This window comes from Oncorhynchus mykiss, chromosome 1 (genome assembly GCF_013265735.2).
Source record: "Oncorhynchus mykiss isolate Arlee chromosome 1, USDA_OmykA_1.1, whole genome shotgun sequence".
Taxonomy (NCBI): Eukaryota; Metazoa; Chordata; class Actinopteri; order Salmoniformes; family Salmonidae; genus Oncorhynchus; species Oncorhynchus mykiss.
In genome coordinates this window covers 9953842-9971317 of record NC_048565.1, presented here as the reverse complement: position 1 = coordinate 9971317, position 17476 = coordinate 9953842, and the positions used below count along the sequence as shown (strand labels likewise).

At 42.5% G+C, this 17476-nt stretch overlaps 3 protein-coding genes across 10 annotated transcripts in view; 2 read left to right on the top strand and 1 right to left on the bottom strand.

The window, feature by feature from the left end:
- Positions 1-5579, top strand: part of LOC110532571 (actin-like protein 6A) — a 39982-nt gene extending 34403 nt beyond the window's left edge. Inside the window, exon 15 of the transcript XR_005034911.1 lies at positions 5344-5579. The gene's annotated coding sequence lies outside the window, so the exon portion shown is untranslated. The remainder of the gene's footprint in view (positions 1-5343) is intronic.
- Positions 1-17476, top strand: part of LOC110514908 (protein ANKUB1-like) — a 28894-nt gene that overhangs the window by 6486 nt on the left and 4932 nt on the right. For 3 of the 5 annotated variants that reach the window (XR_005034969.1, XR_005034957.1, XM_036937460.1), the window contains exons 3-4: positions 1322-1790; positions 2238-3161. Coding sequence is in view for 3 of the 5 variants with exons in the window: in XM_036937460.1 (XP_036793355.1) it covers positions 1633-1790; positions 2238-3161 (1082 nt within the window). In the remaining 2 variants the exon portion in view is untranslated. Of the gene's footprint in view, positions 1-1321; positions 1791-2237; positions 3162-3983; positions 4555-17476 lie in introns of those variants that run through there. The other 2 variants (XM_036937383.1, XM_036937402.1) reach the window with 1 other exon arrangement.
- On the bottom strand, positions 6995-14640 carry LOC118937321. 4 transcript variants are annotated; one of them, XM_036935087.1, is made up of 8 exons: positions 14424-14640; positions 14026-14101; positions 13678-13796; positions 13413-13449; positions 12881-13281; positions 7777-11416; positions 7529-7616; positions 6995-7187 (listed from the first exon to the last, which is right to left on the bottom strand). In XM_036935087.1, the coding sequence occupies exons 2-8, from the start codon at positions 14062-14064 to the stop codon at positions 7009-7011; spliced, it is 4503 nt and encodes a 1500-aa protein (XP_036790982.1). In that variant the 5' UTR covers positions 14065-14101; positions 14424-14640; the 3' UTR covers positions 6995-7008. The 4 variants fall into 4 exon arrangements, with proteins under 4 accessions (XP_036790982.1, XP_036790930.1, XP_036791088.1 ...); XM_036935035.1 differs by having other exon boundaries at positions 14026-14640; XM_036935193.1 differs by lacking the exons at positions 13678-13796; positions 14026-14101; positions 14424-14640 and having other exon boundaries at positions 13200-13281; positions 13413-13607.

The window sequence follows — 17476 nt, the reverse complement described above, 5'->3', positions numbered from 1 at the left end:
GTACAGCAAAGTACAGCAGAGTACAGTAGAGCACAGCAGGCCGTATAGTAGGAGAAGAAGAGGCCCTTTGGGTTCATTGAAATACATATTCATAATATTTCTGTTAACAATTTAATCTGCACCCAGATTAGTCTTCAATTTAATTTACACCCAGATTAGTGTTCAATTTAATCTGCACCCAGATTAGTCTTCAATTTAATTTACACCCAGATTAGTGTTCAATTTAATCTGCACCCAGATTAGTCTTCAATTTAATTTTCACCCAGATTAGTGTTCAATTTAATCTGCACCCAGATTAGTCTTCAATTTAATTTACACCCAGATTAGTGTTCAATTTAATTAATCTGCACCCAGATTAGTGTTCAATTTAATCTGCACCCAGATTAGTCTTCAATTTAATTTACACCCAGATTAGTGTTCAATTTAATTAATCTGCACCCAGATTAGTGTTCAATGTGATAGAACAAAACTCAGTACAGCACATTAATTAGAAAATGTTGTTACAAGTTTGAGCCACGAGATGGTGGTAGATTATAAGTTTAAATAGCATGGACCTTTGATTTGTCTCTGGATAGAAATTGCCCTTGGGCACAGATCTAGGATCAGCATACTCTCACCAAATCCTAACCTTTACCATTAACAGTAAAAACACAAACCAGACCTAAGAGCAGTGCAAAGGAGCCAGTTCATCTTAACCCTGTAATTATATGACTCCTAACTTATATATACTGAGTGTACCAAACATTAGAAACACCTTCCTAATATTGAGTTGCACCCCGCCTTTTGCCATCAGAACAGCCTCAATTCGTTGGGGCATGGACTCTACAAGGTGTTTGAAAGCGTTCCACAGGGATGCTGGCCCATGTTGACTCCAATGCTTCCAACAGTTGTGCCAAGTTGGCTGGATGTTCTTTGGGTGGTGGACCACACAGGAAACTGTTGAGTGTGAAAAACCCCAGCAGCATTGCAGTTCTTGACACAAACCGGTGCACCTGGCACCTACTACCCCGTTCAAAGGCACTTAAATATTTTGTCTTGCCCATTCACCCTCTGAATGGCACACATACACAATCCATGTCTCAATTGTCTCAAGGCTTAAAAATCCTTCTTTAACCTGTCCGCTCCCCTTCATCTACACTGAAGTGGATTTAACAAGTGACATCATTAAGGGATCATAGCTTTCACCTGGATTCACCTGGTCAGTCTTTGTCATGGAAAGAACCGGTGTTCATAATGTTTTGTTTACTCGGTGTATAAACACAACATAGGTATTTATGTAAAACAAGTGAATTTACTGAATGTCCATGGTCTTATACTTCAGCGGGAGCCGGTGGTGCGTGTGTTCAGTGCCGTGACGGGGGAGACCCTCTCAGTCTTGGGCACTGTGTTTCTCCTGAGTACGTCTGTGGCCAGGCTCATGACCCTGGTGTCCCAGCAGTGTGGGCTTCCCGTCAGCTCCTTCAGACTGAGCTCTCCCACCAGCCTGCAACTCTACGACTGCAACTGGCTGCACGACTACGCCATTGACCTGGGTATGGCCTTCCTTGTGCAGTAGATCAATGGTCCTCTGGCTCAACACCTTATGGATGTAACATAGAGACAAATGGACTGTATGGAACACATTCTTGGTTCATGGAAACCAGGAGGACAACCTGCATGTGTCTCTGTCTCCCAGGGGCTACTCTACGGTTGGACACCTGGGATGGGTGGGCGGAGTCCCTCAGAGGCTGCTTCCTGGGACACAGACTGACCGTCCAACGACACCTGTCTAGGGAGAGACCTGTGAGGAGGTCAGAATACACATCTACACACTGAACTGTATGATAGACTTACTATCAACAGTGATGGTACTGAACCTTTATATAGCTTACAATGATAGTACTGACCCTGTATATAGCTTACAATGATAGTACTGACCCTGTATATAGCTTACAATGATAGTACTGACCCTGTATATAGCTTACAATAATGGTACTGACCCTGTATTTAGCTTACAATGATAGTACTGACCCTGTATATAGCTTATAATGATAGTACTGACCCTGTATATAGCTTATATTCTCGTGTTTTTTTCCTTCATATGTTTTTTCTCTTACCCTGATATTTAATACTGCATTGTGGGAAAGAGCTTGCAAGTAAGCATTTTACTGTACTGTTTTATAACCGACTGTATCTTGTGAACTTGACAAAAAAAACTTGAAACGTGTTATAAATACATTGATTCTGTATTATTCCAGGTTCCAGCTCCGGGTGGCACTCTACATCGCTGCTTCTCTGGGCCACCTGGACCTGGCCGGCTGGCTGCTGGAGAGGGGGGTGCGTGTCATTGAGCCGGTGGGGGTTCACCCTTACCGTGAGTGGTGCCACCAGACGGCCCACCCCGACGTCGCCAAGTGTCCCGCTGTCGCCTCCATCGAGCTCGGCCAGCTCACCATCCTCAAACTCTGTATCGCCAGCAGCGTTCTGACCCTTGCCTGTCAGGATCCCCAGGGTCGTGACCCCCTGAGGATCGCCCTTCAGTACGGCCACAGGGAGTGTGTGAGTCACCTGGCCACCAAGCTGTGCTCTGTGGTGGTCCTCCCAGGTATGGCCCTGCCCATGCGGACATACCTCCAGATAAAGGGCTGGGTGAGGCTGGGGCAGAGGAGGGCAGCATCCAGGCACTGCATGGGCCTCAACAGGGCTCCGTTCAGGACCAGGGTGGGCGACACGGTCCTGGTGGACGGCTTCACCCTCCCCAAGATGTCTTCCAAGCCCAGGAGGAGTGAGGCCAAGGCGGGTATCAGGGTGATGTCCACAGCCTCTCAAAGTTTGACCCCCATCAACTGCCCATCTCATGTAACCTGCCAGCTCCGCGCCCTGGCATCCCAGGATAAACCTCTTCAACTACCGAAGCAACACCCTGTGGCCACGAGTGATGAAAGAGAGAAGAAGAGGGGATGTGGAGGGAAGGGATGTGAGGAGGATGAGAGTGGGGATCAGAACAGCAACCAATGGAGGAGCAGAGTCCCGCTCCCGCCCATTTCCAGAGACACCAATCTCAGACCTGTGTTTGCCTCGCCAAACTCCGCCCAGATACTCACCACCTCACTGGAGGCCTTTTCTCTCCACTGCGACCGCACACCCAGAGAAAACGCCATATACTGTTTGGCCTTGGCCAGGTTAGTCCAAGTTTAAATGACAGCTACGGTGAATATGAATATTTCTCTGGAGGTTTCTTATGAAAGGTGTGAATACTGTCAGAAGAAGCCTCCTATAATCAGTAGGGGGGGGGGGGGGGGGGGGACACATGTAAAAGCTGTTTACACACTTTTTATTTTATTTTGTTCAAGCATTTACCCACCTTTTGTGGAAGATGCATTGAAAGTAGAGGGAGCGTTACTTCTTTAATCCTGAACGGCAATCAGCATTTACCAGTCAATGGTTTTACCACTACATCACTGCCTATGATATACCCTTATCCTCCCTGAATAGATTTCAGTACAAACAAATCATGAGCCAACCATCATGCTTAGAAGGTACATAATCAAATCAACTCAAACTTTATTTGTCACATGCGCTGAATACAAGTGTAGATCTTTCCGTGAAATACTTTACTTACAGGCCCTTAACAAACAGTGCAGTTCAAGAAGAGTTGAAGAGAATATTTACCCAATAAACTAAAGTAACAAATAATAAAACATTTGAACTTGTCCGGTGGCCATTTGATTAATTGTTCAGCAGTCTTATGACTTTGGGTTAGAAGCTGTTATAGGTTTACCCTAACAAGTCCTGAAACAAATCATGAGCCAACTATCATGCTTAGAAGGTATATAGTGTCAGTCTTATTGGTTCACCCTAACAAGTTGTTTCAGTATGGGGAGAGGATAGGATGTAAGGGCGCTTCATTAATGTATTGAGGCCATTACATATACAGTATTTCACAATGCTAGGACACAGATTTGGTCTCCTAACCTTGTTCTGGTTGATTGACTCTCTAACAGTGCCTTCACACAGAGACCATGGTTGCAGCAGCTGAATGTAGCGCGGACTCTGTCCAGGAGGAGTGCTCAGCACATTGGGTAGACACCAGGATCCTGGTCATTAGGCAGATTAAACATACTGAAACAAGGAGGGACAACCTGGAATTGTCCAAAAAGGAACTCTTATTTGAGTTTTTATTTTTATTTTTTACAGTGAACAAGATGAGACTTTGGAACGGATGATGCCTGAAACAATGCGGACAACTTAGAATTTCGTTCCTTTGGATGAGGCTTATAGATATAGTCAGTACTGTGTTTGATTTGTGTGCAGAAAGTTTACAACGGCAGGCAGTGGATTCTCAGTCATTCCTCTCAAGGAACAAAAAACGTATCATATTTCACTGGCTATTTGTAGTAGCCAAATGTGAATGGAATTATTATTATTCTAGAATCATTCAGTTGACTGAATGTGACTGTGGTTGTGCTGTATGTGACTATGTGGTTGTACTGAATGTGACTATGTGATTGTACTGAATGTGGTTGTACTGTACGTGATTGTAAGTGTTTGACATGGGTCTAATTGAGGCCCCCCCCCCCCCCCCCCCCCACACTTAACACTAGTTTTTATCCATAGAAATCCTCACTTGCTGATGAAGACCTATAGTGGTTGAAATCAATGTAAAATACAGTATGAACACTGCTGCCTTAAAACTATTTTATTAAGATGTGGATCATTATTGCTCATTTAAATGAGTCTGTGCAGTGTCAAAATAATACACCTGATACATAAGGGGGGAAAAAATGCTAAAAATACCACAAGACATGAAATAATGGCATTATGGGAAAATAATACATACTGTATTTCACGTAGAGTATTTGACAAATTCTTTATTTACGTTACAAAACTGACAACTACTGTGACGATGTGTTAGCACAGCATGTGTCATCATTCCCCTGCAGTGTGTGGATTTACACAGCAACATAGCAGACAGCTTAAATAGTTTATTTTTTATTTAACCTTTATTTCACTAGACAAGTCAGTTAAGAACAAATTCTTATTTACAATGATGGCCAAACCCGGACGACGCTGGGCCAATTATGCGGCACCCTATGGGACTCCCAATCACTTGGGAGTGGGAAGGATACCAAATCCAATATCACACACTTCTTCCTTAGTATTCTGAGAACTGTCAGATAGCTGTGAGAGCTATGAGTGGATCGTGGACCCATGCATAAATGATAACTTTGCTGTAACTCAGTGGGGCAAGTAGAACATCCGGGTTAGTGTATGTGCATTATCTGGACAGTTGATTGTCTTTGTCTCAAAGCCTTTCCATTTCTGGGGTATTGAAGAAGCTTCTGATCTCAACCTTCTTGACAGGTAAGAAACACTTGGTTAGTGTATGTGTCTTATCCAATGGGTTGTCAGGTGAACGTTGAAGATGCTTCTTGGAGGTGATCTAATGATGTCATTGAATCGATGTCATTGAGTTGCTCACTGGACAAGACAATTATTCACTGAAAATTAAATCTGTCTTTCATTTCACTTTTGTTGATACTTGATTGGCTATTTGCTGTCTTTTGAAAATACAAAAATAAATATAACTGTTTTATGAAGCACTTGTAGACATTCATTGTTTTCAAAATCATATTTTCAGCAAAACAGATACATACGTTTACAATATGACATCAAATCAAATAAAAATAAAGTAAGTGATATGTAAATGATTGGCAAAAGGCTCCAACCACCCAAGTCATAGACTGTTCACTCTGCTACCACATGGCAAGCGATACGAGAGCACCAATTCTGGGACAAAAGGCTCCTTAACAGCTTCTACCCCCAAGTCATAAGACTGCTGAACAGCTTCTACCTCCAAGTCATTAGACTGCTGAACAGCTTCTACCTCCAAGTCATTAGACTGCTGAACAGCTTCTACCCCCAAGTCATTAGACTGCTGAACAGCTTCTACCCCCCAAGTCATTAGACTGCTTAACAGCTTCTACCCCAAAGCCATTAGACTGCTGAACAGCTTCTACCCCCAAGCCATTAGACTGCTGAACAGCTTCTACCCCCAAGTCATTAGACTGCTGAACAGCTTCTACCTCCAAGTCATTAGACTGCTGAACAGCTTCTACCCCCAAGTCATTAGACTGCTGAACAGCTTCTACCCCAAAGCCATTAGACTGCTGAACAGCTTCTACCCCCAAGTCAGACTGCTGAACAGCTTCTACCTCCAAGTCATTAGACTGAAGAACAGCTTCTACCCTCAAGCCATCAGACTGCTGAACAGCTTCTATCCCAAAGCCATTAGACTGCTGAACAGCTTCTACCCCCAAGCCACCAGACTGCTGAACAGGTTCTACCCCCAAGCCATTAGACTGCTGAACAGTTTCTACCCCCAAGCCACCAGACTGCTGAACAGCTTCTACCCCCAAGCCATTAGACTGCTGAACAGCTTCTACCCCAAAGCCATAAGACTGCTGAACAGCTTCTACCCCCAAATCATTAGACTGCTGAACAGCTTCTACCTCCAAGTCAGACTGCTGAACAGCTTCTACCCCCAAGTCATTAGACTGCTGAACGTTAATTAAATGGCCACCTGCACTATTTGCATTGACCCCCTTTGTTATTGATGTATTTTTCTAATTGTTTTCCACTGACTCTCTTGAATTGGCTCGATGCACACTCACTACACTCTACCCACACATTCACTGTGACACTGACCGACTTTCACACTAGCTGCTGCTACTGTGTTTATTATCTATCCTGATTGCCTAGTCACTTTTACCCTTACCTACATGTACATACTGTATTACCTCAACTACCTCGCACCCATGCACATTGACTCGGTACTGGTACTCCTTGTATATAGCCTTGTTATTGTTATTGTGTTACTATTTAGAAAATATTTTCTTAATTTTTAACTCTGCATTGTTGGGAATGGGCTCGTAATAAAGCATCTCACAGTTGTTTTCGGCGTATGTGACCAATACAATTAGATTCTCATCTGAACAAATGAATGCTCTCGTTGTTATAATGAGGAATTTATTTAAATAATTTGGTTTTCCTTGAAGATTTGAATGGGCTGAGAAAGCCTTTTGTGATGGATCTAGACAATCTGGTGAAAAGGGAGGGTTTGCGACTCTTCTCTTCAAGTGGGAAGGACGATGCGATATCATAAATTCCCTCTGGAGAAAAGGAGCCATGAGATGTTGTCATCGTCTCTGCAACGAAAGACCATCCAGCATGCCATCAATTTACATTTTTACTCATGTATCAGACACTCTTATCCAGAGAGACTTACAAGGAGCAATTAGGATTAAGTGCCTTGCTCAAGAGCACATTGACAGATTTTGCCTCGTGAACTCAGGGATTCTGAACCAGCAACCTATCGGTTACTGGCCCAACCTCTTAACCCACTAGGCTACCACCCAGCCCACAGTACAGTATGTCATAGGTAACAACTCAGAGGAGTACAACGTCTTTCCAAATGAATTAGTGGAATGGTAAAGGGATAATGTCTCAGTCTTGACTGAGCAGCAGCCTAAACAGCAGCAGGGCTTACCTGTAAAGTACACAGTAGGGGAAATGTTCTGAGGCTGGTACTCCAGAGACTCTTGAGGACAGAGGTTCTTACTAACATTATTGGAACCCTGGTTGGTGGGAAAAGGCACATTAAAACAAACTGAAATGTTTTCGATATCTTAAAGTACAGCATATCAACTGCAAAGAAGCAGTGCAATGCCATGACACAAAGAATCATATAAAAGGTCAACAGCAGTGTTATTCATGAAAGATGTATGTGTACTATACCTTTGTATTGAAGGTGAGGACCTGCTCTCCAGTACTGCTGATGGTATCCCTTTCCAAATCAAACACGCCTTCTACAATGTCACTGGTGGCCACGCTGGTAGCGGACTCAAAATAACATTTAGCAGTGGCTTTGGTGATCATTTGAAGAATGACCACGCAAGTAGAAGTCTTTGGATCGTTCTGGACTGAAACATCAAAGTTTATGTTTTCATACTCATCTGACCACTGTCTCAGGAAGCACTTCACTGTCTCTTCAGCAAATATCTGGAGAAGCTGAGAGGAGAGCTCCTTGGATATGGCACATTGTTCCTTTCCCCATTTCAGCCTTGAAAGAATGGAGTCTGAAGCACTTTTGGCTGCTTCCAATGTTAAGACCTGTGGAGTGCTGTGGCTGTCCTGAATGGCTATCACTTTATCCACCAATTCATGGCTGAAAATGTGGATGGTCCAAGTGGAAATGATTTTTCTCAATTTCCTAACAGCAGATCGGAGGTCGTCAAGATGAGAAGCACCCTGTCCATTTTCCTGTGTGTTCTCAACACTTTCCACCATAATGTCCACTACCACCCCAGCAGCTTGCCTGACTTTGTCCACAAAGGTTACAGGAAGTAAGTCCTCTGTGTGAAAGAAGTCCTCAATGATTGTGTTTCTAACAATGGGAAAGTCAATCTGAGCAGGAAACTCAGTGGGGATGGGAGTCCCGGGTAAAGCAAAGTGCCATTTCGACTGCCTTAATTTTGAAGTAGGTGTTAGAGAGATAGAAGAGCGTGAAGAAGAGGTATTTCTTGTATTTTGGCTGTCAGCACTCCTACAACGGATCGTGTCAATATCCTCCAGCATGGATCCTGAGAGCTCAGTGGTTTTAGGTAGTAATTTGTGCGGAATGTCCACACAGGCATCGTTTCCACCAGGTGTAACACTGCTCTGGTTGACCTCAAGATGGCAGAGACTTGCTCTTTGTGATGCAGGACTGCTTTGATACGTAAAGATTTGGATTGAACCAAGTGTTGTGTCTGATCTTTGAAGATCTTTTCTGAGAAACTCCGTAATCTTACTTTGCAGACTGTAGTAGATGTTACGAGCAACAGACCAGATCCTTTTCTCAGAAACCTGTCCAGTGGTGAGCAGGGAGGTTCCAGATACCATGTCAGATGATTGGGTGGTCTGGGTGAGCTCCTGCTGGTCTTTCACCATGGTTTGTATAATATCAGTAGATGTGGTGGATGTAGATACAGACTGAAGGTACTGTTCTGTTGTACCTTCCTCCACAATGTTAAATGATCTAGAGAGGACCTCACTCACTCCTTTCTCAGCTTTAGTTTGGAACTCATGACTAGAGAGTTTTTGGAGGCTCTTTGTAGAAAGACTGTGGGAAGATGCAATGCCTTTGGAGGCAGCCGTGCTGCAATCTAGACTTACTGGAGAGGTTCGCTCAGGAGAACCTTGGAGACGTTCAAACATGTCTTCACATGGTGTTGGGGACCTTGACAAGGAGATGTCCTTCAGCTGAGACAGAACACCACCTACCAACATGTTGACCTCAAGGGACATATCAGATATTTTCTTTCCTACTGTGGAGAAGCAAGGTGCATTTGATGCCTGATCCTCGCATGAGGTCAAGATTGTTGAAATTACCTCTTTGGTACTATTGGTCAGTAGAGCCTCGTCTGTTTCAGTCCAGAGAAGTTTTGAACTCTCGCTGACACCCCTGTGTAGAGCCACTTCAAGGTTCAAACTGTGCAAGTGAGGCACACTCTTACTAGCTTGCCTCAAGTCCTGGCTTGCCAAACAAATGTGCTCCTTAGTCCCAAGATGTCCAGAGTCCTCTGTGGGTATATGACTAGACGTTCTGCTCAGCATGTCTGACCTCCGCTGATGAATGATGAAGTCCTTTAATGTCTTCTGAATATTGTTATATAAACTAGTGGTAGCAGACCAGATCCTGCTCTGTAGCTTTTGTGCATTTTCCTGGAGGTCAGGTTCTCTCTCCTCTACTTTTGCAGGTTGCGCCAAGCTCTGCAGGTCTTCCACAAATGTTTCAATGATGCCAAAGGCAGCAGAATCCGCACAAATATCCTTTGACCATGTGTACTGGTTTTGAATGGAACAAGACCTGGATGCTACAGAATAAGCAGGCTGTGCACTAGTTAAGCTACTGGTGGACTTTTTAACTAGGAACTCACTCACTGCTTGAGTGGCATTTCTCTTAAATTCCTCACTTGAGAGTTTTCTAATACAATCTAACAGACTGGTCAAAGAAGCTGTGGCCTTACTTCTGCTGTCCTCAATTTGACAGGGGAACTCACATACTATTGGTGATGAGGCCCTGGAATGGGCAATATCCCCAAGCTGAGCCAGAACACCCTCTACAAATTTCTCTCTCTCAATAGAGAAGCCTGATCCTTTTTCTCCAACAGTGTACAGGGCGTCCTCCTTTGACATTGCAGTCTTGTACAAGACCAGAAGCTCTGAGATGACTTCTTTGGTGCAAGTTGTCAGAAGGAGCTTGCTTTCTTCTGACTCAGTTTTTGCCCAAAGAAGTTTTGAGCACTCACTTAGGCCTCTTTGTAAAGTAACTTCACCAGTGGACTCTGGCAACTGAGGCTCACTCTTACTGGGCCTATATTTCATGTTTAAGCAAGGAAGTGGAACTGTCTCCTTAAACTCAGCATTTGTGATGTTATCATCAGATGTGACAATGCTCTTTAAGGCACATCGCTGAAGCTTGCCGAAATAATCTTTCAAGTTGTTTTGGATGCTGTGGTAAATGTGAACAGCAGCAGACCAGGCACTCTTCTGTTGGGGACTCTCTTCAGATTCAGCCAAGGACTTCATATCTGACACGAAAGTCTTAACAACTACTGACGCTGCTGAGCCCACTGGGTGAATTGACTCTGTCTTTACAATGCCAGACAATGTTTGACCTGATACAGCACCTGTTAACTCAGACTGAATGACTGAACTAGGAAAGCTCAAACTACTGACTTTTTTGTCAAGAACTCCACTCACTGCTTGTATTGCTGATGTTTGAAACTCCCGGCTAGAGAGTTTTTGGATGCTCTTAGATGTGAGCGTGCAGGAGGAACCAGATTCACTAATATTGTAGCTGCTCTCGTATTTGCTTATCAGGGCATCAAGATCCTCAATGAAGCCAACATGCGATGCCAAAAACGTGATCTTGTCCTTCAGATCTTCCAGCAAATTCTGTTTGTTCTCGTCAACAAAAGCCACCATTGTGTCAGAGATCATGGTCATGACTTGCCCTGTTAGACTCTTGCTCTCTTGGTCAACTTTTTCAAGTTTAGCAGCCAGCTCTCTCACCATGCTCTCAGTCACCTTGGTCTGTGAGTCTCCCCTTACCGGTGTCACTACAGAGGTTTGGCTAGCGGAGGCACTCTTAACGACCACTGATAAGGCCGACTTGACATCTTTAGCCAACTCTGCCATTACAGCAGGGGTTAGCATCATAGAGCCTGCACTTCCAGATGGAGAATTGGACATGCATGCAAGTTTGGAGAGAGAACCTTGCAGGCTGTCCTGTACACAGGTGACAAGGGTGTCCTCTGAGACACCTAAGAGGACTTGTAGCGTCTCAGAGTTGGTTGTTTTCTTCTGCACATCAGACAGAGAGGTTAGAGTCCTTGGGAAAAAAACCGCAGAAATCATCAAAGTCAAACAAATAATATGTAAGGCTGTGATGCACATTCAGTGTGTCAAATACATCTGCACCATTGAAAACAATGAGGAAAACGCTGCTGTTTCTCTGAGAAAAAACCTTAGTGTGATGTCAGCCTAACTGCTTAATTTCTAAAGCCCAATAAAGTGTATTTTGTATAAGTCATTTGTATTGAAACTGGCCTGTAGATATCTATCTATCCTGGCAATATCTATCCTCTACAAAAATCCAAATTGCTATAAACTTCAAATACTATAACTTCTAATAACTTCAAGGACAATCATAAATACAAGGCAGTTTGAAGAAATGTTAAAGGGAAATTTCTAAATGTTTCAACTTCATATTCATCATCTCCAGCACCACCCCAACATCAGCATATGTGAAAAACGGGCATTTCTATGTTTTGTAGTAAAAAAGAAAGAGGAAGATAAGTGTTTTCTATGACATCATCAACCAATTAGTAGGCAATGCCTACTCATAATTGGTTAAAATCACACGATGCACACTGATGATGTCATTAGAATCTAGAGCTGAGCATTTAACCAACATTTTTGTTATTTTTTCGGTTTTTAAACAACTAATTGACCGACGTCGGCTCAATTATTTGAATTCCATATAGTTAATTTTTTTCTTCTTCTGTGAGCTCGATGCTCAGTTTCTGTAGAGATAAATCAGATCAAGCACAAACTATGCAATGTAGTAGGGAGTTGTAGTTTCCAACAGGCCAATATTCTACATAGTTTAGCACAGAAAATACGGCAATTAATTCCCATAATCCATTGCACGCCCACTTGCTTGTCCAGTCTGTGTGGAGCAGATACGGAAACCTCATTAACTGAGACGGAGAGACGAGAGAATGCATGAGAGAGATAAAAAGCAGTTGCGTTGCGAGGATTCTCTACCTGGAAATACATGATCTAAGTGATTGACAGTTGGTGTTCAGCGGTCATAAAAGTAGGTCTTATTTACTTAGAAGAACTACTAAAATAGTGATTTTGTCAGACAGAATAAGCAGCAGCTCTATAGAGATGAGTTGATGACTTGGAATGAAATAATAAAGTCATCAAATAAATATTTTATATGAGAAAGTAAATGATGGTTGATAAGTCATAAACAGTAATGGACAGTCACTACCATCATGGGACTTTTATTCATTGTTTTATTATGTGTTGTTACAGCATTCAACACACATAATCCATAGTGCATTCAATGTCTAAAAAAAGTATTGAAATCCAAAACCGTGATTATTTTTTAAATATTTGAATGGAAACCAAACCAACCTCAAAAAGCACTAATTTCTCAGCACTATTGGAAACAGTTACGTCCCTCTATATTTTTTTTACTACAAAGCATGGAAATGTGTAATTTTCACATATGGTGATGCTGGAGATGAATATGAAGTTGTTAAATTTCCCTTTAAGAACATACCTCATGGCCCCCTTGGGCAGGTAGCTTCCACTGCCCAGACTGCCCTTAGTCAGGTAAATCTCCTTGAACTTAAGTTGTGATTCCTGCACTTCTTCCTCTTCCTGCCCCATACAGTTGGAGGAAGGGTAGGGAGTCGGGATGCGAAAGCTATTGTAAGACTTTCGACTGCCTGGCCTCTTAGGTACACCAGCCTCAGTAAATCTCACGCGGGACTTGGTGTTAACCTTATCGTCTAACAGACTGGTGAGTGACGCTGTGAGAGATCTCTGTGACAATGGAGAGGAGGCAGCATCTTGGATGCCCAGTAGTTCGTAAAGACCTGGGATGATGATCTGCATCAGCTTGTCCGATAAAAACTGGACAATCCTCAGACACAAGCCGGCAAGCTGTTGTTTTGTCAGCTGTATTCCAGAAACAGAAGAAGTGTTTTAAAATGTTGCATAGTGCGTCTTTTTAAAGCTTATGAACAAGGTTAAACATTAGGCAGAGTTTTCATGGTAATCTGATTAAATTGTCAGTAACATGATCTTACCGGGTCAAACATGCCCTCACGAATCCCCCTCCATTGCCTGAAAACAATATTGTTATAAATGTTGTCATATCAGGATGCGTGGCAGAATTGTTTTTATTTAATTATTTGCCTGATCGTGAAGTTATACTTGCTTTGTGTCAGTTGTTTTGGCAAAATTGCAATGTGACAACTTTTCTAGCAATGACATTTTTTTTCCGATTGATCAGTTTCTAATTTGATCCTATTTCCTTGAAGGTGTGATAGTACCAAAGAAAACAGAACATACTTCTCAGTTAGGTTTTGAAGGAAGTCCATAAGTGTCAGATGTTCCACATTGTTGAGCTTCCCCTCTTCTGTGTTTTCCATCACTGAGGTTGCTCTGCTCCTGGTAGAATTGCTCTGCTCCTGGTAGAAATGTAATTATATTGCAAATAATCAAACTTAATAAACAACAAATATCATACTGAAATAATTATTAACTGTTAAAGAGTGGAGGAGCATTGGCAACGTTGGGCCAATTAAACAACTGCAACACAACAGAGATGGTTGTGGTACGTCAACATTGCCAATGATAGCATCACTATAACATTTTACTGGATTAATGTTGTAATATGAAATGACAAGGTCAACTTACCATCTCATTGACAGCTTCAGAGGTCAGGTGGTCATCCATCACACAGACAGGCAGGTCTAGAGACTGGGACAAGGCTCTATGGTCATAACCAGGAGAGAATGGAAACATCAGAGCAGTCCCAATGGCAGAATCTAACCACTGTCTTCATGTCAAAGACTCACTCACTCATTTGCTTTGTCAAACCTACCCCTTAGAATGACTTCGATATTAAAAACCCAGGCTTTCCTAAAATGTTTACCTCAGCCAGTCTAGAACCCAGGTGTGTCTACAAAACACATGTACTCCTCCATAAGGTTCATGGCTTGCCTATTGTTTTATCCCAGTACAAGAGGGGCAACTGGATTCAGGATTAAACACAAGCAGTCTTTAAGGTATATCTTATTACAGTTTAGGCCTACCTTATTATTTTCTTCCATCTGGCAATATCATTTTAAGGAATGAAATCTGTTTTGTTGCTAGTATTATTAGTAACTGTAGGAAAATACAGCTGTAAAGTACAAGAATCAGCTACTTTCTGAAGGGAAGCCAAGCTCATAAGCAATTTAGAACCTACAGACAATTATGACAAAGTTGGAACGCATGAATGCGTCACAAACGCCTTGTGGTCACATGTTATTTTAGGGCGTGGCTCCGCATTTGTGACCGGTTCTCATATTTCTTTTTCCCGGTATCCGTTAGTGCTGGAATTTGCGATTAATACTTTTCTCATGCCGAAACCGGATTAAATAAATACCGGTAGTTAAATGACAAAAAATATGATATTCGCAATGTCATTAAGCAACAACAACAAAAACATAAATAGCTACTACAATTTCTAAACATGATTTTGTCATCAGTTCAGTACCATTTGTTTGATTTTGTGGACCCACGACTAGACTTTATCCATGTTAGCTAGTTGCTAGCGATGCTAGTCAGCATAGGCTGCTACGTGATAAACAGTTCGCGTTAGCGAATTAGCTACCTAGCTAGCCAGCCTAACAAGCTGTCAAATCCAATGGAAACCGATGCAACCCTGCTGCCAAATAAGGGCTAGCTCGATGACCCGTGGTAACAGTGGGGTCCCCATGAGTTTCAAGGCTTTAATAAGTGCTATCGTGCAGAAAAAGATAATAAAATACTGGTTGATGAGCTAGCTAAGTTAGCAAGACGGGTATGACCGTTAACAGCGTGCATGCACAAATGCATGACGACACATTGTATCTCAGTGAAGCAGGCATGCAGAACGAGATCGCCCCACCAAGCCAGATAGTAGAGGGGTACAACAACGCCGGGACACAGAGGCATAGCTCATACAATTATATTTTGTTCCAGTCAATGACAATACATGTTGAAAAATAAATACCTGCGTCAAATATATGGCATCACATGCTAGTGCAAAGATAGCCTGCATGAATTTTAAAATAAATCCGGTGACCACTAGATGGCCTCGTATATCCACATTTAGATCAAATATACTTGATTTTTCATCAGTACTGTGAATGACAAGCCCACTGAATCTAGTTTAATAATCTTTATACTCAGCAGGTAGAGGCCTAGGTACTTCAAATCAGTGCTTAATTTGAGCAGGATCATGCCAGAACAGGATCCGGCACCGTTCCGTTCTGGACTGTTTTGTTCCGGAACCTACTTGGCCGAATCCGGTACCTCTCGTGCCATGAAAAATAATGTTCACTTTTTGCTATGTAACAATTATAATAAAAGCGATCAAAGTTCATTCGAGTTGCCTCTTCGTCAATTATCCTGCCCCCTCATCTCTCCAGAGTTGCACTTCATCATTTGTTTCCTTATAGAATCATAGCTGCATAAAGGGTTCTGGAGGAATTTTCTAAAGTTACGGAATTACTGCTGTCTGTTCAGAAATAAATTAAATCATTCAGAATAGCCTAATACGTCATGAGAAACCCTATAATTTAGCTACAGAGGACCAATAGCTTCTTTTTTAAATAGCCTAGCTGCGGATTGTAGCCCAATAACAAAGAATAGCCTACAGTCGGGAACGCGAGGCAAATCTGTCAGTGAAAAAACAGCACGCAGACAAAACAGGCCTTTTGCAATATTTCAAATACAATCGAGGGAAAACACAGGTTGAAAAGCAATGACTCTTGCTGAAAAGATAAGACTATGCTGTAGACTACCAAAATATTTGATCAAAGCCCAAACATTGTTTTACAAAACAGAGAGAGGGAGAGATAGGCTTTTGACACGAGCGCATCGACAATCTCCAGCGAGTGAGCTGCGCATCATTGGGTGAGTCAGTGAAACTGGAAAGCATTTTTAGGACTAATTTCCTCCTCATATTGTAGCCTACTATATGTTTCTCCACAAACCTAGGCCTATAGGCTATTGATGGATTCAAGACAAGGTCGTTTTTATTGATCTCAGATACTAAGTTTGTCAGTGTCAAAGTAGCCTGCCATTTCGATCATTTGTGCGGATTAAAAAAAAGATAATGCCAAAGTCTCCAGTCATGTAAAAGGATGTAGAATTGCACGAAATGCTGGTTTTAAAAAGGCCAACACTTTCCCGGACCCTAGGCTACTAAAAATGTTCCCCATGTGTTCACCTACTGTAAATGGCTCTACTCTACTGCTCTACCCAAATGTGATGATATGCGTTCAATGCTCTATTATAATAGGTGATCTTTTTTCTCATGAGTTCTGGTACCACAGAGCCCCCCTCTGGCACCTCCCAATTTACAAATTAAGCTCTGCTTCAAATTTTTATTTTACAAGGCAAGTCAGTTAAAAACAAATTCTTATTTTCATTAAAGGCCTAGGAACAGTGGGTTAACTGCCTATTCAGGGGCAGAATGACAGATTTGTACCTTGTCAGTTCAGGGATTTGAACTTGCAACCTTTCGGTTACCAGTCCAACACTCTAACCACTAGGCTACTTGTCTTCATGAAGGGTTTCATGTGAGCCTGTTTGCATCCCTCCCAGCTGCCCACTGCATTGAGGCTAGGTAACACAGTCACCACAGATAAATCCATGATAACCAAAAACTTCAACAAGCATTTCTCAACGGCTGGCCATGCCTTCCTCCTGGCTTCTCCAACCTCGGCCAACAGCTCCATGGGAAAGGAAGATGATTCTAAGAAGCAATTTGTTCATTTGGCTGGTGTCAAGTAAAGTATGTGACTAGTACTTACAATAGGAGACATGGTTATGTGATGGGGTGATAGTACTTACAATAGGAGACATGGTTATGTGATGAGGTGATAGTACTTACAGTAGGAGACATGTGATGGGGCGATCGTACTTACAGTAGGAGACGTGATGGGGCGATGGTACTTACAGTAGGAGACATGTGATGGGGCGATAGTACTTACAGTAGGAGACATGGTTATGTGATGGGGTGATAGTACCTACAGTAGGATATATGGTTATGTGATGGGGCGATAGTACTTACAGTAGGAGACATGTGATGGGGCCATAGTACTTACAGTAGGAG